The sequence below is a fragment of the Megalops cyprinoides genome, chromosome 20 (assembly GCF_013368585.1).
Source record: "Megalops cyprinoides isolate fMegCyp1 chromosome 20, fMegCyp1.pri, whole genome shotgun sequence".
NCBI classification, from domain to species: domain Eukaryota; kingdom Metazoa; phylum Chordata; class Actinopteri; order Elopiformes; family Megalopidae; genus Megalops; species Megalops cyprinoides.
This window is the reverse complement of record NC_050602.1, coordinates 15,776,805-15,802,237: the sequence shown is the minus strand read 5'-3', so window position 1 is coordinate 15,802,237 and position 25,433 is coordinate 15,776,805. Positions and strand designations below refer to the sequence as shown.

Sequence of the window (25,433 nt, the reverse complement as noted above, 5' to 3'; positions counted from 1 at the left end):
ATACCTTTTCAGAAAACAGCTGAGAATGTGTAAACTAATGAAATGAGACAAGCAGGAATGGGAGCGCAGCATGCATTGATAGGGGAAAGAATAACTTCATCTTGCTTGTTACTTTGCCTTGAATTATCCATCAGATGAAAAGCACCATGTTATCCCCGTGACAGGCCAGCTATGCTGAAATATGTTACTGTCCTTACAGGGATCAGCACTGTGTCTCATTTGCCATTGCAAACCCTTCCACTTGACATTTGCCGTTGACACAGACAATGCCACGCTTCATGTTCGCATTGTAGTGCATGCATTATTTAGTCTGGACTGTGTTGTAAAAAAAAAAAAAAAAAAGGGGACAACCGCCCTTTTCCTGTAGGCTGCAGTATTTTTGACCTTATATTCTCAGATCATTCCAGTGTGTATCTTCCTGAATATCTGTTGTAAATAAACCATTGCAAATTATGCCAGGTATGTCAGTTCTCTGAGGAAAAAGTTCTACTGTGCTGTCCTGAAAACTGTGCTGCTGAACATACCAAACAAACATCAAGTCCAGAGCTGTGACAAGGCTGATTTACAAAGTCACTGTACATACAACGCAATCATTTCCATGCGTTAGTCTTCTAGATTTACCCTAGCCATTTTTTGTTTTTTTTCCCTTCATATTACACATTACACAGGGGCATACTGGGTAAAATTCCCATTTTGTATCCAGTGGGGACAGTGTCTAAATGTAAGTGCAGAGGGATGTGATTCAATCTCTGAAGTGCAACAAGCCTGACACCTCCACAGACAACAAGCTTCTGTCACCATTCTTGATCGCCATCATCCCTCACTACCACCACCACTCCTTTAAAGAAAGCTTGAGTTCATTGAGAGTTCACCCCTCCCAGACCATGGAATTGCCATTAGCCCAGTTTGCTTCTAATGAAAACCCCAAGCTCCTCACCATTGCATCTGTCCAATCAGGGTCTGGGATTGCTACAGACTGTAGGGATTGTTTAGTAAGGCTATTTTATTACATCTAACCCCCACCACTACATCCACTGCTCTCCAGGCAAGATCAAGGTCATAGAGGACACAAATTTGCCCACTCTGTACATGACACCATGAGCAGGGTGTGCAAGAATTCCCCTATTAGCTTCACCCCCTTCCCCAAAGGTTGCATGAATAATCTGCAGCGAGATGTCCAGATGAACACTTTCAGCTTCACTGGGTAGCTCAACTCCTATTCTTAAATACATACAAGTATGCATTCTTCTGGATAAAACACCTCATTCCCTTCCCCTAATAAAGATGGCAGTATTTTTGCATGGAGTTTATGTTCACTGACTTGTATGACAGGATTCAGCTCCTGGCCTTTGTTTGCAAAGCAGGAGTTGGCAATAACTCATTTACCCAACCAGTTCATATTCAAGCAGGGAGATTTCATGAATTAATGCACATTCATCCACCTGCTGAAAGGTAGCCCTTATCTTGATAATCTCATAGGTTTGTCTGCAACTATGAAGTAGCTTGCTTTACTTACACCCAGACCCATCCAACTATGGAAGAAAAAAAAAAGTCCCATTCCCCTTTACCCTTCTAAGGCAATACTACAAAAACAAGCCTCAGTAAACATGCAGTTTAAAAAAAAAAAAAATTGAGGGTACTGGCTGATGCACCACTCATAAAACACCATTCATTCCCTTTTAAAATAAATTTTAGAGGCCCACAAACACATCAGGAAAGCCCACAGCCTTCTTCCTCCCCCTCCCTTCTACACCACATAAACCAGGCGAACTCACATACCTGTTTTTAAACCACTGCTAATTAAGTTGGTGAAACTCATTAGCCAATGACTGGCTTCTTTTACTCACATTCCTCACACACGATGACAATTACACAGTTTGAAATGAAATTGGAAGTTATGCTCTGCCAATGTAATTTCTGCTGTTTCTGCTCACCTTCTGATATATCTGCTGTTGGAGCTGAAAGGATTAATGGAGCTGAGAATCCTTCATATTATATAATATGTATATTTAAATGAGTCTCCATCTATTTTATTTTTAGATTAGCCTCCATCTATATTGTAGTGACTCTGCCAAGTTTAAAAAAATGTCAGTAAGTAGGAATCTTGATTAGTAAACTAAATGAATGTTCATTTAAATGTTTGTTGTACATCTGAGGATTCTCAGTTTGCATTCCCATTCTAAAAAAAAAAAAAAAAAATTCACTTTCCTCATGTTTGCTTCAAGCTGACTAATTGTCTGTGTGAGGAATGTATGAGAAGGAAGCCATTCATTGGATAATGAATGGCCTGTTAATTTGCTATGAATTTAATACAAGTGTGTGGGTGGAGTTGAGTTGAGCAGCTGACCATGGTTATTTCTACTTTGTTTGTGTGAGATATATTTTTATGTAAACTTCTGCCTTCACTGCATGCATCTTTTTTGAAGAAAAGAAAAAAAACACAAGGAATGTCTTTCAGCTGTGTACTGTAAAAAAGTGGGACAATCCTTTTAAGCTTAATGAAATCTTGTTTTGAAGAGGAGACCACACTTGATAGACTGAATGCCATTTATGAGTAAACATGCCAGACACTCTTTGTCTTGTGTCTGTGAAGTGGAACACAATAAATATTTCACTGAATATTTTTAATTATAATGGCTTATATTAATTGATCTCTAAACTACATGTTTTTGTTCCCAGTTTATGACTATAACTGGTCATATAATGCTGACTCATATAATACTACAGCAGTTGCAATTTATTTTTATCACTGTTTATCATGTTCAATTTCAGATGTTCATGAATGTTCATTGCCATGTTCATATTATTACTACAAATAATCACTTACATGGCATGTTCATTATTCTACAGAGGCAGAATTGTATCAACATTGTAATACCTTTGTTGCTATAGTTATTGTTGCTGTTTTATTTGTTGAATTCACCTCTGCACTGAGAACAGTTTTGCTACATACAATCCCTTGGAAAATGACAGCATATTGTATTGTTCAACCTATTTCAAGTAAAACAATATAATTATTAGGCTTGCATAATAATAATTGCTCCAAGCAATTGGAGGCCAAGCACAAGCAACCATATCACTGAACAGAGTATAAGTTTCCACAAACCACTGTGGGCATGTTTTAATTACGTGCAAAGCAGAAGGGCTTTATGCCACACTTAACAACATTTGGAATTAGACATGTCTCTCTCTGAGGTATGAACTGATGACATTGTGATCAACAGTCAATATCCACAGTCATCAGAGCAACCACAGAGCAATCACAGAGCAACAAAACAGCCAAGGCTAGGATAACATCCCAATTTTAGTGTAAATAAATGAATCACTAACCACCTAATAGCCCTCACCTTCTCAATACTAATGCTAACAATAATATTTTCTATAATAAAGCTAGTCATGACGTTTGTGCAAATATGTGACAAACGATGCTAAAATGCTAATAATAATGATTTCAGAGACGGCAGTCATACCAAAAGGTAAATTATACATATTGTACAATATATTAAATTTAATGACTCAAGTAAAAGTGAATTGGAATTAGTCCATTGTAGCATTTCCCCAAATTATAATTAATGATAGCAATAATTTCAGAAATAAATAGATAAATTAATTTAACACAAAGTAAATATTGAATGATGGAAAGGAATCAAGGTCAACTGAAAATTGCCCTTGTGAATATAGCTGGAATTAAATTTGGACAGATTCGCTGGAAATATTCACAAAGGAATTATATTTATGCCAGATGTTGCCACCTACCATTCACACCAATTACTTTCAGGTCATGCATCAAAAAGTAAGGACAAAACCTTTGGCGGGTGCTCTCTCAAGTGCTTATCCTTTTGTAAACCAACCAATGACTATCCTACAAAACAGATGCACAGATATTAGGAGAAGAAGTCATTTTACACTGAATTCCAAACATCAAATAGTGCCCAAATTTTTATTTAATTTTATTTTCCAAAACATGGTTAAAGGTTTCAGGACATGGAGTACTAATGTATTAATGTATTACATGCAAATTAATGAGTAGTACATTAATACATTAGCCAGTTCTGTACTGTTAATGCAGTCACACAACAAATGAAGTAAATAAATACCTGTCAAATTCATACTGTAAAAACAACAGTTTGTGATACTTTCCAGTTGTGCTTTTGGATACATTCTAGAAAAGAAACATTCCTAAAAGCCAATGTAACCCAAGTCCTTTGAGTCCTTTGTAACTCAGACCAGCAGTTTTCCATTACAGGACAAAACAATGTACTTCACCTGTGGTAACCTCACATTGACAAAAATAATTACTGCAATCATGTAATTCTAATGCTATAACAGTCAACTTCATGATCAATCTTTTTTTTCTGCCTTGGCTCAAATATAGGTAGGAATTAACTGGAGCCAGTGTTCGGATAGACACTTAAATTATCTTTTATTCCAAGTACTGGTCAGCAGCTGGTTGCCAGATACATTAAGGATTGTGGATCTCTAGGGTCTTCAATGGACATTACTGAGTGAGAGGAAGGGACAGTTTACTGCTAAGCAACCCAAGTTTGTCTTGATGAATGGCACCCTCTTGTGGTGAAAGCTAGTACACCTCGAGGTACAGTATGCAACGTGAGAAACCAGCTCTGGGCTTTTCCTTTTGCTGGGCCTTGTCTTTTTGCTTGTCTGTATGGGCTGTCTCTAGTGGCCAGTTTAAGACACTAACACACATAATCATCTCAGCCTTGGCATGTTTCAAACATGCTAACATCGATGTCAAGAACAAATATCAAGAACCAAGCCATAGTAGCATTCTGTCTTGCATGAGAATTTAAAATGAAACTGACCACTGATTTCTAATATCCATTTAAAGAAAGGCAGAAAGACATACTGAGCCAATGTACTATCCTTGGGGCAAGTTTAAAAACTTGCATGTGACTCCGTGCGTCTGGTCCCTGATCTGTGTCTTGTTGGTAGAAGTTCAAATATATTATTTACAATTACAATATTGGCTAATATTTGCATTATATTAGACTTTATGGTAGAAATGGTAAAGTAATCAAGTTGTAACATGACATTGTGCCCTTGGGACGCTGAGGTTACATCACGGATCTGTAAGTGAAAAACCACATGTCACGTTCTGATATTGTTTAGATTACAATACATTTTCCACAGGAAACAAAACGGGGGTCTACGTCATGTAGTACGAGGTCAATGGTAGTGTCAGTCAGCTAGACAGCGTAGGTCAGGAGACTATACACCATGAGGCCTGTAGTGTTTGTGTGTTTTGTTGTCTCCAGTCCTCTTGTCCAAAAAACTGTCCAAAATATGCATTCGTCCCCCATTGTTAACTGGAAAAGATCTCATGCACCTGCAAGGAGAGGGAGATTGCAATATTATTTCCAAAATTTCAGGTTGTCCTTTGAATGAACCATGTTCACTTCACCACTTGTGCACTGCATCTGCATCTGGACAGGGTTCACCCTCATAAATCACAGAGCTGAATCGGCAGCAATGAACAGGAGGTTGTGGAAATGTTTTACAAATGCGGCTTTCCCCACACTGCGCTCTGTCATCTGACTCATCTACCTGCCACACATTTGGCCTGGCTGTGACATATCGTGGCCAATCATAGGTTTTCAACTTCAAGGACAACTAGAGTAACACACTCTAATTTGAGTCCCAGGTGTCCACATCCTACCTTTGATTGCTCTCGTATCCAGAAGGACCACTTATCAGCACTACCCACAATCCTCTGGGCTTTCGGCATGGTGCACGACACAGGGCTCAACAAGGCGGTCGTAGGAAAACATCATCATAATCTGCGGGATAAAGATCAGTGTTACTGCTGTGAAGTGGGTAATAAACATAGCTATGCAAATCTTTGATCGTTATTAGTGTGTTTTTTATGACTTGTTTCAATGGCATTACTGACCACACACACACAGTGAGTACTCACAGTGAGCAGTGCCAGTAGGGCCAACATCATGCCCAGCATCACATAGAGGTTCCCTGTCAACCCGCCTGCCCACAGGGGGCCCAGGATGGTGGCCAGACCCCCGACTGAGCGGCGGACCCCCTGGCTGAACCCTGTCCACATGCACACACATACACACATGCACACACAAAGAGCATGTAATATATTAATATGTCATTATTATAAATAATATTATAAATAATAATATTATAAATATTATAAATAATTTAATACATTATTATAAATAATTATAAATAAAAATTATTATAAATAATAGGCTGAATACATTATTATAAATGATGTATTCAGCCTACTAATGAATACAGTGAACTAATATGCTTACAGTAAATCAGAAACTATTTTTTAAAGAGATTGTTATTGATGTTATTGATCATTGCTAACACTCATGATAATATGTGGCAATAACATTACTGCATTATTGTTCATAAATCTTGTTACACGGTCAGATACTGTGTTTTCATTAAAACCAATGTTTCTTTTGATTTAGTTTGAAAGCCAACTAGTAATATTCACCAGAAAAATTGCACAAATAAGTAAACCTAAATAATGTAATATCTCAATGAAGAGCTAATTAGCAGACATAAATAGCAAAATTCAACACAAGCTTATTAAAAAGCTGCAGTACTGTAGTGAGGCCACAGGAGGCAGTGTTTCATACCTTGCGTCTTCTCTGCAGTCACTTTGGAAAACAGAGATACCTGGGACACAGCTACAAAGGGCAGCCCTAGGAGCTGCAGGAACACCCCGATGACGAACGCTGATAACTGCCAGGCAAACGTACCTGGGGGAGGGAGAGAAGGGGCAACGGAGAGTAAAGGTGCCAAGCAGCAAGAGAGTGACGAGGGACGGAGAGAGAGAGGGAACAATAAGGGCAAGATAAATAGTGAATGAGTCCTTCTGTGGTCACACAATAACCCTGTTTCAGCTTGTCCATCCGCACATCCAGAGCACTGCTCAATGAGTCTATTTAAGTTTGTCCCACTTTGCTTCGTTAGTGCCCGTGTGTCCTTTCGTGACAATGGATGGTCTGTTATGTGTGTATGTCTTCCTATGACTCTACCCCGATGACTCAGGGGAGTTTGATTAAGGTATTTAAAGATTTAAAGGGGATTCGTAAAGTGGACTACATGTGCTATTTCAAGTTGAGCTCTGTGTTCAAGAGGGCATGGGTGACAATCAGTTAATTCAATAAAAGGTGAATTTCACACAGACGCCAGGGTGGGTTCTTGTTTATTTGTGTTTTTTTATTACTCAGAAGTGGAATACTTTACTAACATTATTAAGGGAAAACCCCTTGAGACCCTTGAATACAGACAGTATTCTAGACAAGGCTTGACACAGTGTGAGACAGACTCCAGTCTGTAGGCTACATGACAAGCCTCAATTGCTGAACGGTCTGGTCTCGTCACTGCACTGCCTGTAATTTTACATGTGCACTCCTGATTGCTTGGGGACACATCCAGGGCCAGGACTCACCCTGGGGGTTAGCGAGGAAGATGAGGCACCAGGCACAGGAGATGTTGCAGATGATCAGCCCAACAGCCAGCACCACGCGGTCAGCCACCTGCCGGCTCAGCCAGCGCACAAAGAAGAACCCGACGATCACCTCCACCCCGCACAGACAGTACATCACACTGTTCTCCAGCTCCCGGAAGTTAAAGTACTTCTGGGTCATAGGGGTCACCATGGTCTGTAGAAAAAGAGCACAAGAGAGAGACAGAGGTGACCACAATGTTTAGCCTTTGAAGTATTTTTCAAAGCGAAGCCAATTATACAGTACACCTTTTCTCATGCTTTTAAAATGTCTGCAAGAAACCCTAATAAAGCCAAAGATGCTATTCCTCAATCCAAACTCCTAAATGCAACAATATAAAATCCCTTCCATCATCACAAATAAGCCACCTTTAAAAGCCCACCTGAGTGTCAGTCCAGATCCCAGAATGACTCCAGCTAAGTCATACCCAAGACTTAACAATGGCTACTGGTATCTTTCTAGATAGCATTCAGCATTAAAAGAGATGGATTATGGGAAATGGCCCTCTGACAGACCAGCATCCTTCCTCTCAGGATGTACTTCTACTTCAGTCATTTCAACTCTCAGATACCTGGATAAATCCAGCCCTCTCAGCTATGCAGGCTTGGACACAGCTTCTGTTTTCCCAAAATACCACCTGCTTCCATTTTTAGTGCCTTTTCAAGTTTTTATTTTTAGTACTGTCATTTTATCTTTGGAAAAAACTATAAAAAAATGAATCTCTGGGTTCTGCCAAGCCGGTGAATTCTATTACCTTGTGATAATTGTTTTAGACATATTTGCAGCCCTGTGTGTCTCAGTCATCATGATAATGAGACGCTCTGTTGCGCGTGTTACAAGTCATGGGGAATCCTCACCTCCAGCGCTGTCTGGTTGAAGAGGGTGATGAACTGGGCGGTGAGCAAAACTATCACTTCCTCCCTGAGGAACTCTACCATGAGAAACAGAGAGAACACTATTCGATCTAACCGAAATGCGCCCAGTCAGTTCCTGTGACTAGGTTTTTCACAGAGCATTGCTTTTTTCATTTCCTTTCCAAGACCTCTAAACTCATGTTGTGAAAAAAATTTAAAAAATAATAATAAAATGGTATGAAGACAATACTTTAAAAGCACAGTCGCGATAAGACTAGAGGAGTCAACACACTGTCAACACAGAAGATACACGGCAGCATTCACCTTTGCTGGCGCTGAAGTTCTTGAAGGGGTCTGACTCTCCCGTGATTGAAGGGGATGAGTGCTGTGACAAGTCTCCATTGGGGGTAATGAGGGTCTCTGACTGGTCAGAGTTGACAGTGCCGTAGGCTTCCAGGGGCTCTTCGGGGCCCATCAAAGGCTTCTCCTCCTCCTCCACGTTCTCATCCACCTCATCCTCCTCCTCGTCTACTCCCTGGGCCGCGGCATCCAGAGGGGGGAGGTCCCAGTACATGAGGAGCACCACCAGCTGGAGCAGGATCCACATCACGCACATGAAGAGCTGGGAGGGAAGGCAAAGATGTGCAGTCAAAGTTATTCGAATGTAAAATGGATGCTCTGTGCAAAGTGCTTATTTAAAGGCACCTATGGTGGAAAATAAAGCCACTTCTGAAGATACTCCTGAATCAACAGTCATCCTAACCAACTTGCCCCTTTCAGTGGATGTAAAAGGCCCTAAAACCCAGCAGAACAGTATGGTCAAGTCCACCAGACAATGTTTAGCACATAATAAGAGCTTATAGTGGACATTGCACCAGGGAGACTTCTATTGTTATAGCTGCCTCTCTTTATAACCAATAAGCACAAATGCAACCGTTATATTAACATAGATATAGTCGCTTAATTCATTTTCTGGTGAAGCAAAAATTTCGTCATTTTCAGGCAATAAGTAAAGTTACACAGAACCTGCAGATATCATCCAATGAATGACCATGTGCTTACCCCTGGAGAAGTGTACTTGTTTACGACAAACGGCCCCAGCTGGAAATCACATAACCTTAGAAAGAGATTGAAAGCTGGTCCTGTATTTGAGAGAGAGTCAAAGACATGAGAACAGACAGACACAGGGACAGCATAAGAAAGGCCTAAGCTACACATCGAACACAGATCCAATCCCAACACTTCTTGTATCCGGATATGGAGCAGAGAGACACTGACCAATCAGTAGACCAGCCTGCCGGCATGCCATCACAGCTGCAAAGACCGTGGCGCGGTCCTCTGGGGCTGTGTTCCGGGTCAGGAACCCAAAAATGGAAGAGCCAGCACCCGCCCCGATACCTACAACATTATACAGTACAGTACCAAGATAGTGTAGTGGTTTGGAACAGGACCTATAACTTTGCAAAAGGACATCTGTTAAGTGAAACAAAATCAATGATTCATATGCCAAATATAAGCACCACAAACAGGGTGGGATGAGGACTTTGGGATACATAAGATATTCTCACCTGCAACAAGCCGGCTAGACAGCAGAAGCCACTTGGAGTAGCCCATGAAATACATGAAGTTTCCTGGGAGAGAGGTGGAGAGATGTAGGTGATTGTTTGCATTTCCCTGGGTTCACTGGACTATGTGTTACCTACCTTGACAGTATGCAGAAAGCAGGGGTGAGTGCACTAATAGCAGAGAGACAGGCAGAGTCTGTTAAAAAAAAACAGCCATTTGTCCCGGCATGTTTACGTATAGGGCCTACAGTAGCAGGATGGCAGCATGGTGTACTGTAACAGTGAGAGAATGCTAGACTGGATGTTCCTGTTGTACCATTGTGCAAGGTACTTATGCAGAATTTCCTGAGAAGAAATCTCGAGAAGACTTAATGGACAACATTTAAGCTACTCTATATAAGGGTGTGCTAAGCATATGGTGACACTTATTATCTGAATGGTATTTACAATGTGATCAGATCTGTCAAGTTGATTGCTTACGTTGTATTGAACTGCAATCAAATACATATCATCAAAGAGCAATTTTTGTCAAAATAAACACAAATAATTCATGAGTTTCCATCCATTTCATTCCGGGTGACCGCATCTTCTCCCCGCTTACCTGCGATCTCAAAGAGGTTTGAGAAGAGGATGATGCCCTTCGTGGTGCGGGTCCGATCGGACCAGTGTCCAAACAGCGGGCCTGACAGCAGTCCGCTCAGGCTGAAAGCAGACAGGCCCAGACCCAAGAAGAATGGCTGGGCACTCAGAATCTGCAGGTACCCCCAAATCGTGGGCAGGATCACAGCTGAGGGAGAAGGACAAAAATGCATGTCCAGCAACTGCATCGAACTGTGGAAGCCAAGGAACCCCAGCAAGAATAACTGAGCCAACCTGCAAAATTTTATAGTCAAATAACACTTAAGATGTTTAAACAGATTTGAAACCATATACAGCACATCCTGCATTGGGCATTTGACTTGCAGCTTGAATGTTTTACTTTGTCACCGTGGAGTATTATGTTGATCATAAACCAAGGTGAAAACCACTTTGACAGCAACGTGTCCATGTATTTGAAACCATATATGCAGGGTTATGTAAGTTTAATGGTGCATGTCATGAACAATTAGTGTGACTTTGGTGCAATGGCTGTGTGCATAGTAATAGCCTGTTATAAAAGCGACATAGGGAGGTAGACCTATATCCCAAAGTAATATTGATAATGTCCGCTGTAAATATTTTCAAAACTACTTAAACAGAATAAACTTCTAATAATAAATTATGCACATCTTCGCTTCTTCTTTAGTCTTTAAAATGTTTTGAAACAACACACAGCAGCATTGTTTGTATTAATATACGTCTACATTCAGCTGTGCTGCTGTCTGTTTCCGGTACGGGACACAAACTTAAACATAGGCGAGCATTGCGAACAGGTGAAAGGTAATATTACTTCACATGATACAGGTGAAGAAGAGAGAAGAGGGGGTGGGGCACAGGAATTAAGCAAATTACGTGTTTACAGTCTGGATCAATGCTTGTATTGTGCGATCTGAGAAAAATGCCAACTGATACGAACACCAGTTAAACTCATTACTGTTTAAGAACCCCTCTGAACTGTTCTGTATGCCTGGTACCCCTGATGTTAATCTAGCCATGCCATCCCAGAGCAATGCCCCTGTAGCTGGCAAAACTACAGCTAGGTCTCACACATTCATATTCACACACGTACCTCAAAATAACCCTTAGCGTGATCAAAGCTTTCAAACCAGTATTATTGAGGTGAGATTTCATCGTGCTAGCTCCAGTCATACTAGAGTATACCACTAAATTACCGTAAGAACTGGAGTTAAATATATATGACAGAGGTTTCACAGTTAATTTATTTAATTAGCTACACATAAATAATGATACTTCATCACACAAAGTGATATATTCCAAAACGATCCCATAATTGTTTTATTTAGTAGGCTTACTATAAAACACATACTTTTACTCGACCAGTTTAAGACACGCTTACCATACTCGACTCCACTTAAAAGAAAGATTAATCCAATCGTGAAAAATGTCAGTTTCCTTTTCCGTCGATAATCCATTTTATGTTTTATAAATGCATGCGCTGCGTACTTAGTTAGCAACGTTTGAACAGGTTCTCATTATTAGCTAAATTGTATCAGCATGAGTTTCATGATAGTTGCAATTTTACAGCCCGGTTCCTCCCTGTAAGGTCACTTTATATAATAAGGCACATCGTGCGTCCAATTACTATCCCCATTCGGTCTCCACGCGGATATGCTTCACTGTACGCTTCTGATGGTTTAACAGCTGGCTATGCTATTCTCCCAAGAAGCAACGAGGCATCTATCTGCTACATGTTAAACTGTCACGTCTTCATAACCTGACAGACAAGCTGTCACATAACAGCTAGAGCATGGCGGTATTTACAACAACTGTGCTCTATAGCCTACTGACAAACGACTGGCTAGCACTGCATGGTTTGAGACAGTCAATCCAACTCGTGTGTTGCGCATATACTTCCCGACACAAATCCTGCGTTTGTCGGAGTGTTGCGAATTGTCATGCAGCTTATATCTCACATTTATTTACACTTGCTGGTTGTAAGTTGTAAGTATAACAACTCGGAGTGTAGGCGCATTTAAGGAAATTGTGACGCTGATGACAGCAATTCGTTTTGCAACATAGGAATTTACGTCAATCTGTCAAATCCTTTCTGGATCGTCTGTTCAGCGTTTCCACAATTTAGAAGACGGGTTTCCTTCAAGAAGTTGAAACACCAGAATAATGCGTTTTATCAGAGGCGTTATTGTTTGGGTTGTGAAAATCCAAGCTGTTCGGGAAAATATCGACTTCGTGGATATTTTCCCTAAAGCCTTGGTTGTACTAATCAACTACAAAGATAATTTTATCGGTGGATTTGCAAATATCTGATATGTTGAGCCGTGTCTGGAGACGTGCACATCCCACTGGTGAAGTCGAACAGGGGTGTTTTCCACTACTGAAGTGTGTTATTCTCTAGACTTGTGTTACAGTATCTGATACTAAGTGCATGCATACCGTTATCTATAATTTACCATGGCCGGGGCAGGCCTGTTCGGATTCCTTTTCACTCAGGTGTAGCCTGTTAAAGGCGCTCGATTACGTCCTCTCGGTGTCCACTATCCACAGTAGACAATCTCAACTCTTGGTATCTGTTTCAAAACCAATTAATCTGAGCATCTTTACCATTGCATTCACAACGAAAAAAAAGCAATAAGAAACGGTCTCAAGGACTTGCCAAAGTTCAGATCTCAGTCTTTAGTGAGATTTCTTCCAAAAATTACTTCTGTATTACTTCTGTGAGTATCTTGCAGCAGCAAGTCATCATGACTTTTTTTCAGTCTGGTTAACTTTAATCTTGTGCCTCAAGAAACAGTCTTCATCTGAACATTTAAAGATTGTGTTGAAGTCCAGGACCTGTTATTTTACAATTGCTATTACAATTTAAAAAGTGCAGTAAATAGGGTTGGGGCAAGTAAGGCTATAGATCCATAGACAGACAAATAATTTGTACCATGCTTATAGCACAGTGCTGTTGTGGCAGGCTTGACAACAGAGACCCTGCTGTCCTGACTGCCATGGGGAGCTCATTTCATCACTTTTGGACCAAAGCAGCAAAGAGAGAGAGATAGAATGTGAAACGTGCATGTGTAAAACAGCCATGTTCAGTACTGTTTGTAAATAGGAAGGCTGAGCCAACAATCAGATTTGAGCATGTAGCCATAACCTCTTAGAATGAGGTTCAAACATAAACTGGTTGAGCTGAAGTACTAAGGTGAATCCAGGTAGTTGTTGGTCTTTCGGGAACAACAGCCTGCAAACCCTGGCACCCCCAAGGACCAGGGTTGACTAGCAACAAGCGAGTATGTGCCTTCCTGCACCGCATCTCCTCCAATCAGAGGTCTGTCTAATGTTTGGCTGGAGTCCTTTGACTCCCATTAGAGCACCAGTGGCACGTACTATGACACCAGTTTCCCTCATCACATGTGCTCAAGCAGCCACTGCCATGGTAATATACACAACAGTTCTGTTCTGGTACCTTTCACCTCCAATTTCCCAATTTGTTGTTCCTCTGCAGCGATGGGTGCTTCCCTTTTTCAGTAGAAATACAGTAAATTAGATATACAGAAAGTAAAGTGAAAACCACTAAAATCATTTAAGGCAAAGGATAACAGAGTGAAATGTGATGTAAATGGAGCAGCATGACATTGCCATAAATGTACTGGAAAACCGTTAATGTCTACCACCTTCATTCACCATATACTTAATGAAATCTTGGTAGACAGATCAGCTACATCTGCTCTGCACCAGAAATATACAATGATTCTACAGTTTTAAAGACACCATGAAAGCAAAACTCCATTATTATGGGGACTGTAACAACAGGCCTTTAGGCAACATGGATACGAAATTAAAGACTATTTCAAATATTTAAAGTATTAAACTAAATAAAACCCACATAAAGTGTTTGGTTGGATCTTTAAAGCATCTAAAAATAGCCTATTCAGTGCTACTGACCTGATGTGTGCCTTTGTGCTTCCAAATGAATACATTTCTTTGCAAGTATTGTCCGATACATAGACATTACTGACAAGGCCAGTACACAAATTAATCCTTACACACATTTAAAATATGAAATGTCAGTTAAATTTAGTCCCCCCCCCCCCCCCCCCCCCACCAAAGAAGAGCCTTAGGTGCTCTTTACGATTGTTGTTCACATATAATACACAATACTTGAAATATAAAAAACAGCACATCTTTATTTACATAATCTAGCACATTAAACAGCCCACTGCTCTTCAGTTACATCTGACAGCTATCTGTGTCTTTCTTGAACACTTATTGCAGCTGACAAACATTCCACTCATCCATTCCTCAAGCACGGTAAACTGAGTTCAGACATTGTCTGAACCCAGTCTTAGGAGTATAAAGGAGGCTGATGTGAGGAAACTGTACTGAGGACAGTGATTAGAAGGCTAGTTTCTTCATGAGCAGGTAGACCCGCGAGTCCACCTCAAAACCATGCAGATTGTTGGCATCTCCCTGTAGTCGCATCAGCAAGCCTCCATACGACACATAGGCAGAGCTGGGGAGACAGGCAGAGAAATAAAGTGAGCAAACAGAAATGCATTATGCAGGTGAACCGTGAAGGGTGGGGGCAAGGCCTGACACTCACAGACGTGTAGCAGCCTCCGTGGACGTCTCATCTCCCTCGATCTTGTACACTTTGCCGTACATCACATAATCAAACTGGTCCGCTCTGCCGGGAACAGTCACAAATCGGTTCAATACATGGCTCCTCAAATGCCACCTGCAAGCATGCGTATTATAGGCCAGGTTATGGACTGCAAGCCGTAAAAGCATACCTTAAAAGCATACCTGGATGGCCGGTCATCCTGAGGATTGTACTCCCCATCGTCTGGAGTGCCATCTTCATACAAGGTGCTTGCAATCACCAGTCTGAATTTGTCTCCTGTACAGCCAGGGGGAAAGAACAGGATGACTTAACATATACAACTGCAGGTGGCCCTAACCTTTGCATGTGTTCTGTTATCATTACATCATCAGCACTATTCTTCTCACATATCAGAGGCAGCACCTAGTTATACTATGTCTATGACAAATCAGTTAGTTTGCCAGCCTGGTATAGTAGCAAAATGATTTGATAATAGTGAACTGGTTAGCAAATGTAATTGTTAAAAAAATACTCAAAGTACAAACAGCAATTTCATTTTGAGACTTGCTAGCTTTATCCATGTTGCAGCTACCAACCATCACTGGCACACTAGATGGTAATGTCTTTAAATGTACATATCTCACTTATGGTTTATTTTAGGGGGCTGACTCGTTCTTCCCTTATCCAGATCCTGCACTTTCTCTTACCCAGGTCTACAGGATAGATCTGAATGTTGACGTCAAGAATGAGGTCCATCTTGAAAGACTCACTCTCGCAGTGCAGACGAGACACTGTCAAAAACCAAAACCACAAGGAAGTACCTGTTTGTTATCTGGTATATTTCCACCTTGTTTTTGTATTTTATGGTGACTTAAGTCACATAACTGTATGCTGGGCACTATCAAAACGCACTTGAAAGAGTACAACAAAGCAGTTATATTCATGCTGATTTTGGTTTAAACTTATACATATGTTCACAAAAGCTCTGAGAGTGTAAAATGTGATATGAAGACGAGTAACTAGATGATAATCCACTGGTCTCACCTCTGTCAAACTTCTTTCCATCGGGGTCGATGTCTTTAACGTCAAAAATGTCCTCAAACAGGATCCCTGCCATATCCTCCTGGTGTCACTTGCTCCAGATTCCACAGAAGTGAGATAAACTGTACTCTCCGATCTTGAATTTGCTTATAAGCCCTGTTCCAATATAACGCTTTATTTGAAAACAAATACCTGTAGTTTCAAATAATTTCTCAATAAAACAGGAATATCCTTTCATATGGAATGGCAAGCAAATGTGGCACAGGCTGGGATATTGCCAATGTTGGTGGTCAATGTTATCAAGCTAACATGCCCTAGTAAAACTATTTTAGCTAGACAGCTACCTATAACGGTGCATTCATCTACGCGTAGTATTAGCTAACTAGCTACTAGCAACGAGCAACAGTACATCGGCAAAGTCTTGAAAAACTACTCATTTAATACACTTATTTGCTACGAAGAATGCCCAGTTATCCATGCACATGCAGCACCTAGCTATACTTTTCGTTTTACAAGACAAATCAGTTAGCTAACAAGCTACCTAGCTGACAATAACTAACTAAATGAATACCTTCACATTGACAAGAGAGCTAGGTAGTGCATTATTAAAAAATATCCTGTACAAAGAGCGATTCAACATCGACTGCTAGTTTTATCTAAACTGCAGCTTATACATTTTTGTCGATGTCTCAGAAACTGATGTTTTTAAAAAATGTGCCCGCGAATGTAGGGTTAGCTAGCCGGTACAGTTATTGTTTGACTAAAGAGGATACTTTCTCTTATTTACCTTTCCACTTCAGGCTTCGGAGCTTAATATTTTGCCTGTCCACAGTATAACACAAATTCGGGTAAAATCCAAAATTATATGGTATTTTTTTTGTCCCAAAGTTCATTCATCTCTATTCCGGCGACAACGTGCTCAACCTACGACCTTTCAACCCAAGCTGCTCAACTTTAACTTCCGGGAGAATAAGCACCGGAAACATATGTTTAATTATACAACCAAAAACACTAGGCGGCGCACCTGAGCAGTGTAACGCTCGCATTTTTTTTAATTACGAATTTATTCTAAATATGCATTTTGTTGTTTATTAGTAAAATAATATATGTTGTTCTCTCCATACGAAATAAGCAAACAACCATTTGATCAAAATGATTCTCTAGTATTTTTTATTCTATTGTTTTCATTCATTGCATTTTATTCATTGTATGAACGTACACAATGATTGTCTAGAGGGTTATTGGCTGCTTTCATTTCCTTATTTAAGTCGGAGGTCCTTGAGTACAGTTGGATGTCCGCCTAGCTACTTGAAGAGCAGTTCACATTGCTCCAGTATTTTTGATTAAGCAATGCCTACTATGTCCACTGAGTGGCGGCATTTTCTTAGTCTTTGTTGTATTCAAGCGCGAAAAATATGTGTTTTACTAAATGTTATGTAATTTCTTTGGAACTCGGTAGTTTGATGCCAAGTCTGTTCCAGAAAAGTCTTGAGCTTGTATTGTCTGGAGTGGAAGAGTGTACTGTCCCACCACATGTAATGTGGATGTATTTTAAAAGTGCGTTCCTCAATGAACATTTATATTTTATTTTAAAGAGTAGCTATTAAGACATTTATGTCATTTGGTGTGTAAACTCATATTCTTGCATCAAATCATCTGTCATATTTTCTTACATTAATTAAGGTAAACTGATTCTCTGAGCTGGCAAGTTACTACCGTTTTAGATATAGCTTCAGCTGTAGTCTTTCTCTGATGACAATTTTGTATTTTCTTATAGTTTCTCGCATGTTCTGAAGCAGTGAGGAAAACAGTAGTGGTCATCACTAGCAAACGGTTATAAGTTTGCTGCTTGCTGCCCAAAAGACTCTCGTGGGGGCAGCATCTTCCAAGATCTTTCCTCAATCTAAGATTCAACTCCCAGCTGCTACATGGGATTTTGTTTTGCAACCTGCAATACTGGACTCTTCTTTCATTTGTAAAATGGTATTTTGGACCTCCATCTAAATATGCTAAACCCCTCACTTTAAATCTTAAGTCCTACAAAGTACAAAATCCATGCGAGATTGACTCTTTTCCACCTTTATTTGAACGTTATTTTTTCATTTTGATATTCCTTTTAGTTTGTAAGAATACTTTTAATTTTTAGTCACTCTGGACTAGCACAAAATGAAAATGACAAAATGTGAATGTAATGTAAACAATAATGTAAAAAATGTGTACTGTGCTACCTAATCTCGCACTTATGGTACACTTTTTACTTATTAATTTTGATTACCTCTGGAAAACGTCTGATTTTAAGTGCCTCTCATTGAAAATGGTGTTATGTTAAATAAAATTTTATCTAAAAGTTGTGGACTGACAATTTGAAAACGATCAGCCTTGTCTACCAATAAAGAATGACTTTTTCCATAAATTATGTATGACCTCTGAAGAGGCAACATGCTCCTCTATTATTTTCCTATCTTTCCAACACAATATACAACAACCAAAATTTCATAAATAATGAAGCTGTGGTTGTGGCTGAAACACTATGAATAATTAAAGAGTTGTTGTGAACTCAACTGTTCATTTCAAAGTTTGTCACCACTGGAACACTCAAACGTGAAAGACTGTTGTATTTACCAGAAAGGAGAGAGTTCTAAGGCTATCAGCACAATGAAGAGACAAGTGGCACATCCACTGGGGTAAAGTATCCGTCAGTTCCTCCTAGTATTACTGCTACTGTGAGGGAACTTTTTAATTCTGAATTTTAATCCCTACAATGATTTATATACAGTGTGGGACTGAGCGATGAGCCTGCTTGCATGCGATTGTTTGTTGCTCTGTTGAGTGTATGGAATGGCTGTGAGTCAGGAAATACCTTTCACCCATGCATCGCTTGTAAGGAGAGGCTTATGAGGGAAGATCCTGTGGGAGATCATTAACTTACCTGTGGCGGTCGCTATAGGAACCCCATGTTCCAGGCCGCATCAGTACCCAGGTGAGAAGGGAGGGGTGATTTGGCTCACCTTTGAGCCTCAGCAAGCACATGAAGCTCCCTGGGAGTTGCTAGCAAGCCACACCTCAGCACACTGCCTTAGGACAAGCTGCTGGGAAATTGCCAAGGAGAGAGGGAGCAAGGACTAGGCTTCACCAAAGGGGGGGTTTGGGAGCAGGGTCTGAGTTTGAGGGGGAAGGGGGCGCAGGGACCCTCCCGATTCTGCCTTCTCAGACGCAGGGATGTTACTGAACCCTCCCTCTCGCAGAGGATCGTACAGCATTCCCATTTATATCAACCTCCAGAGCGCTCGTCGAAGACAGGGCAGGTAAGGGCGGGGCGGGCTCCCTCTCTCTCCATTCAATCGCTTTCTCTCTCTCTCAGCCCCTTCACCAGTGACGGAGGCATTCTCTGGTGTCACATCCTACCTAGATGAGGACCCTCTAGCTAGTCATCTAATGTCCGAGGTCTTCCAAGGCTCTAAACACTAATGATAACAGCAGGTCTGGCTCAGCATCAAGGAGATGCAGGAATATGCAGCGGGCTATCAACAAACAACCTACCAGTGCGTAATGCATAAACATACTGCATCTCCTTGTTTGTTTAGCAGTCGCCCTTATCCACGGTGACTTAAATAGCACACATGACATATCTATTTACACAGCTGGATCTTTACTGGAGTCAGGGGGAGGACCTGGCACAAGGGAACAAGATCTGGACCTCACGTAGGATTCCAACATGCAGATTTCTTATTCCAAGTCACGGTCTCAATCCTGACCAACACGCTGCTGCCCCAGGCGAGATTGGCCGCGCTCTAAACGTCTCCAAGGAATGACACCCCCCCCATAACCATGTTATTCTCCCCTGTGTGTCATCCAGGGAGCTCATGTCTTCATTCTCTGCGAAGGAGGCTAGGAACAAAGGCGAGAGAGCGAAGGCCCAGGCCACCGTGTCCAGCGTGGGTGAGGACAGGGCCACCCTCCTGGGGCTCTCCATGGTTGGATTCGCTGTGCTCATGTACTTCCTGTTTGGAATCATTCTGGTCCATCCCTATCTGCAAAGGTAAGAGGGTTGCGTGGTAAGTACAAACTTGGCTACAATCCACTGAGGGATGGAGGTCAATAAAATCACTCGGGAAGAAAGCGGAAAGCATACACTTAGAAATGCAGTCATTTTTTAAAAAGTCATTTGGGAAATCTAAAGTAATTGTTAATGCAACCACTTGCCCTCCTTTGCATATCTTTGGCAGTCAAGGAGGCAGCAAACCTATACACCTATACACAAGTGGTGTCTCTCGACCACAGCAGGGAGTGAGTGTGTGGCTATTACTGAAACTGAGACAAGAATCTGACGTGTCAGAAACTGACTTTCTTTGTGCTATGGTTCAGCAAGTGGACTGAGGAGTCGAACTGCACAACAAACGAGACAGAAATTCTGTTAGAATGGGCAGACACTGCTGGGCAGTCCAACTACCCCTGTCTGCGAGTCTCTGTGAATCTGTCCAATTCCGGGCAGATGGCTGAGCTTTACTACAATGAGGACATCATCCACCAAAACCCCAAGGTAGGCATTAAGGCAGTCAAAGCCTCTCATTCCATATATTCTATGAGCAAATAACTTGAAGGATGTGAATTTGGGCCTGGATTTGATCTAACTTTATCTTAACAGTTTTAAGATAGAATTACTTCTGTTTCTTTAAGTCATGAGCTTGGTTGTTGCATAAATGAATGGAAGAAAAAAACACCCAACATGGAAAAAAGCTATTATGAAAATTCTCATGGTCTTTAACTTTTAAAGAAGCTTAACTTTTCTGTCATGTGTTTGGTTGTCTCTAAGAATAACAACAAATAGTAGAAAAAGGTAGTTGAATCTAGGCCTTAACAGCACACGGTATTCTGAAAATAAACCTTTGTAAAAGATTTCACTCTCCCTTTCCGTTCCAGTGCTTTTACATCCCCAAACACAGACAAAACAAGAGTGACCTTGTCGCAGAGGTTGACCGAATTCAGAGGTACTTGCTGGAGAACTGCAGTTTGTACACATGTTACTCCAGCCCCGAAGAATACCCTGGAGAAGCCATCTTGAAAAGGAAGTACAATGGGTGGCTTGTGCTGTGGTATATGTCCTGGCCTAGTCTGATGTTGGCCGGGGGTGTAATGACCATCAGCCTGGTGAAGCTTACTCAGCGGCTGTCCCAAATGTGCGCACAGCTCAGCACTCAGGGGTCAGAGAGTGCGGACTAACCCTGGTTTCCAGCTGCCGAGAAAGTGTCCCGCCCTGCATACTGTAAAACGTCACTTGGGAGATATGAGATATGCTTGTTGTTTTTATACACATTTGTAGTTTTGCATTTCTTTAAGGCCCGGTCACAATAAGAACCACAGCTTGAACTACAAATCATTTCATCCATCAACGTAACTGTCAATCCATTTAATTTTTGAGTACTCCATCTGTTGCAATCTCTGCATCAGTATTTAAAAACAGTACTGATTGGCTACACTTTACTTACACTTAATGTTTTACACACACACACACACACTGATGAGCCAAAACATTATGACCACTCACAGGTGAACCAAATAATGTTGATCATCTCCAAACAAGGGCACATGTCAAGGTCTGGGTAGATTAGATGGTAAGCGAAAAATGAGTTCTCGTAGTCAATGTGTTGGATGCAGGAGAAATGGGCAGGAGTAAAGACCTGAGCGACTTTGACAAGGGCCAAATTGTTATCGCCAAATGACTAGGTCAGAGCATATCTGAAGCGGCAAGGTTTGTGGGGTGCTCCCAGTCAGCAGTAGTGAGTACCTACCGACAGTGGTCTGAGGAGGGACAAACCACAAACCGGTGACAGGGTGTTGGGCGCCCAAGGCTCATTGATGCGCAAGGGCAATGAAGGCTATCCTGTCTGGTCCGAACCGACAGAAGTGGCACAATTTTAATGATGGTTATGGGAGGAATGTGTCACAACACACACGCATCGCACCCTGCTGTGTATGGGGCTGCGTAACTGCAGACCGGTCAGAGTGCCCATGATCCACCGTCGAAAGTGCCTACAAAGGGCACGTGAGCGTCAGAACTGGACCTTGGAGCAGTCGAAGAAGGTTGCCTGGTCCGATGAGTCTCTATGTCTTTTAGATCTTTTTGGATGGCCGTGTAGGTGTGCGCCATTTACCTGGGGAACTGATGGCACCAGGATGCACTGTGGGAAAACGACAAGCTGCTGGAGGGAGTGTGATGCTCTGGGCAATGTTCTGCTGGGAAACCCTGGGTCTGGCCATTCATGTGGATGTCAATTTGATATGTGCCACCTACCTAAACATCATTGCACACCAGGTACACCTCTTCAAGGCAATGGTATTCCATAATATATAAAGAGTGGCCTCTTTCAGCAGGATAACGCACCCTGCCACACTGCACACATTGTTCAAGAATGGTTTGAGGAACATCATGAAGTGTTCAAGTTGTTGCCCTGGCCTCCAAATTCTCCAGATCTCAATCTGATTGAGCATCTGTGGGATGTGCTGAACTGACAAGTCCGATCCACAGCGGCTCCACCTCGCAACTTACAGGACTTGAAGGATCTGCTGCTAATGTTTTGGTGCCATATACCACAGGACACCTTCAGGGGTCTTGTAGAGTCCATGCCTTGGCGGGTCAGTGCTGTTTTGGCAGCACACGGAGGACCAACAGCATATTAAGGCAGGCGGTCATAATGTTTTGACTCATTAGTATAATATATAATATATATATATATATATATATATATACACACACACACACACACACACACACTATGGACAAAAGTACTCGGATGCCTCACCATTACATTGTAATGACACTGTATTCAAATACATATACTTTAATATGGAGTTGGTCCCCCTTTTGCAGCTGTAACAGCTTCCACTCTTCTTGGAAGGCTTTCCACAAGATTTTGGAGTGTTTCTGTGGGAATTTGTGCCCATTCATTCTGTAGAGCACGTATGAGGTCAGGCACTGATGTTGGACGACAAGGCCTGGCTCGCAATCTCTGTTCCAGTTCATCCCAAAGGTGCTCGATGGGGGTCGAGGTTAGGGCTCTGTGCGGGCCAGTCAAGTTCTTCCACACCGAACTCATCAAACCATGTCTTTATAGTCCTTGCTTTGTGCACTGGGGCACAGTCATGTTGGGATAGAAAAGGGCCTTCCCCAAACTGTTGCCACAAAGTTGGAAGCATAACATTGTCCAAAATGTCTTGATATGCTGAAGCATTAAGATTGCCCTTCACTGGAGATAAGGGGCCTAGCCCCAACCCTGAAAAACAGGTGTGGCCAAATACATTTGTCTGTTTAGTGTATATATATGTTACATGAAAAAGTTCTGAAGGCAATAGATAGGCCATTTTTTTTTATTTTTGTAGAGTAAACTTGTACCTTTTCTGAGCTTGACCCAAGTTATGGTTATTATTCTTAGGGTGACTGGGACTTAATTGCTATTGCCAATGCTGAGTATGTAACTGCCAATACATTTCTCAATTTAGATGTACACTATACACATAAGAGGACATGCAAGAAATGTGTCACTTGAAATAAATTTATTTGTACATTTATATAACACTCAAAATATTTGAGACTGGGTACAAAGCAATCGTCTCATTAAATGGTGCAATGAATAACAGACAATAGATAAATGAAAATGCAGTTTGTTACTGGGTAGCAGTTAGAGTCTAATAAATGTTTACTACAGAGTGCAGTCTTAGGCCAAACATCCTTTACAGCTATTGAGCAGAATGATATAGCAGACTAAATAATAGGGATTTTGCTATGTAGCTTGCATGCAAGAGGGATTTATGCCATATTTGTTTGTCTCGTTATACATTAGTAGTAAAATGATTTTAAAAAATACAATGATGAAAAATGCTGATAGGACTTCATTTTTTTTTGAGAAAGAGAGAGAGTGAGAGAACTAACATGATTAAAAAAAAATCCCACTCATTTTCCTTAGTACAGCCCTAACCATTTATATACTAATTTCTCTCAAATCTTTCTCTTCACCTGACTTGGAAATTTACACTATTTTCATGGTTACTGATTTCCTCTTACTTCAAAGTCTGGCCTAAGTCTAAAGCAAAACAGTACAAATTTGTCAGAATCCCTAACTGCTTCGAGGGACTTTGCTTGAACATTCACGATCGGTATGAAAATTACCTCTGTTATCTAACCTTCAATGCTTCACCACAAAGTGACAATACTTGTCCTTGACATGTACAAAAAAGGTGGCTTACAATGAAATTCAAGTAAAACCATTGAAACTGAAGTATGAAAGTGTGTTTTTTATATATAAGGATGCTACAAGCATAGCATGTCTCACGGTATTCCCCTTTGCCTTTCAGCAAGTGAAAAAAGCTTTTTTTGTTTTTTCTTCTTTTTTTTTTTTTTTTTTTTTTTTAAATAGGTCTTACACAGTTTTACATAGGCATTTTGAGTGGGCTGTTTCAGCGGGTCCGGCCCAGGACTGTCTGTAACCTGTACAGACAAACACATACAGAGGAATAGTTCACAAACAGAACCATGCGATTACTGGCTTAAGAAAAAGCAAGTATAAGGCTACTAACCACTACAAGTCATAAATGTACTTGACCCATTTCAGATAGTGGGGATTAAATGACTCATGAGGTTTAAATCTACATGCAAAGAACTGACTATAGGGTCCTTTTAGAGAGAAGGCATTTTAAGAGAGAGAGAGAGAGAACAGAAAATTACAAAGTGCAAAACCACCAATACACTTCAGTTACAATTGTATAGCTGTTAAATGGTTTACTGCATATAAGAACCACATCTGTATTTAAAAATGTAAAACCTCAAGTATATCAAATGAATGCATAAGAAGTCTGGAATAGCGTAGTTACATACTTTTCCACTCTTAATATTCTACTTAACTAGATAATATTGAAAAAAATTCACAGTTCGAAAAATCAGGGCCTTCGGATTTTTCCAATGCATTTATAATGCAGTTTAGCGAAAGGTTTCTCAGTAGATGTACATATACGTATATATTTTTGTAAGGGTTTGTGCACAGACCTGCACTTTTGAATTATGGTTGCTCAAGATACTTGCAACCACAGGTGGAGTCAGAGAAGATATTGCTGCCTGAACCAATCACAGAGAAGCACTTCATTTCAAAATGGCAGAAGACTGTGATCCTGATCTTTGTATCACCAGTGCACTTTAATACTTGCTCAGAAGTTACAAGCATTGTACATGATTGCTTTGAGGCGACTGATGCGGCTACTGGATTGC

General features: G+C 40.9%; 3 protein-coding genes across 3 annotated transcripts; 1 reads left to right on the top strand and 2 right to left on the bottom strand.

The window, feature by feature from the left end:
- Positions 1-5,166: 5,166 nt before the first annotated feature.
- Positions 5,167-12,108, bottom strand: LOC118796009 (major facilitator superfamily domain-containing protein 8-like). Its single transcript, XM_036554843.1, has 12 exons — positions 11,924-12,108; positions 10,529-10,714; positions 9,931-9,993; positions 9,641-9,760; positions 9,425-9,504; positions 8,687-8,984; positions 8,366-8,439; positions 7,451-7,664; positions 6,633-6,755; positions 5,936-6,066; positions 5,678-5,798; positions 5,167-5,347 (listed from the first exon to the last, which is right to left on the bottom strand). Exons 1-11 carry the CDS (start codon positions 11,997-11,999, stop codon positions 5,718-5,720), a joined length of 1,446 nt encoding a protein of 481 aa, XP_036410736.1. The 5' UTR covers positions 12,000-12,108; the 3' UTR covers positions 5,167-5,347; positions 5,678-5,717.
- Positions 12,109-14,699: 2,591 nt separating this feature from the next.
- Positions 14,700-17,115, bottom strand: polr2h (RNA polymerase II, I and III subunit H). Its single transcript, XM_036554694.1, has 6 exons — positions 16,965-17,115; positions 16,181-16,333; positions 15,844-15,927; positions 15,340-15,433; positions 15,137-15,220; positions 14,700-15,046 (listed from the first exon to the last, which is right to left on the bottom strand). Exons 2-6 carry the CDS (start codon positions 16,251-16,253, stop codon positions 14,929-14,931), a joined length of 453 nt encoding a protein of 150 aa, XP_036410587.1. The 5' UTR covers positions 16,254-16,333; positions 16,965-17,115; the 3' UTR covers positions 14,700-14,928.
- Positions 17,116-19,396: 2,281 nt separating this feature from the next.
- LOC118796118 (calcium-activated potassium channel subunit beta-3) lies at positions 19,397-21,397 on the top strand. The gene is made up of 4 exons (XM_036554949.1): positions 19,397-19,482; positions 20,034-20,216; positions 20,543-20,717; positions 21,098-21,397. Exons 1-4 carry the CDS (start codon positions 19,397-19,399, stop codon positions 21,395-21,397), a joined length of 744 nt encoding a protein of 247 aa, XP_036410842.1.
- The last annotated feature ends 4,036 nt before the right edge of the window (positions 21,398-25,433 follow it).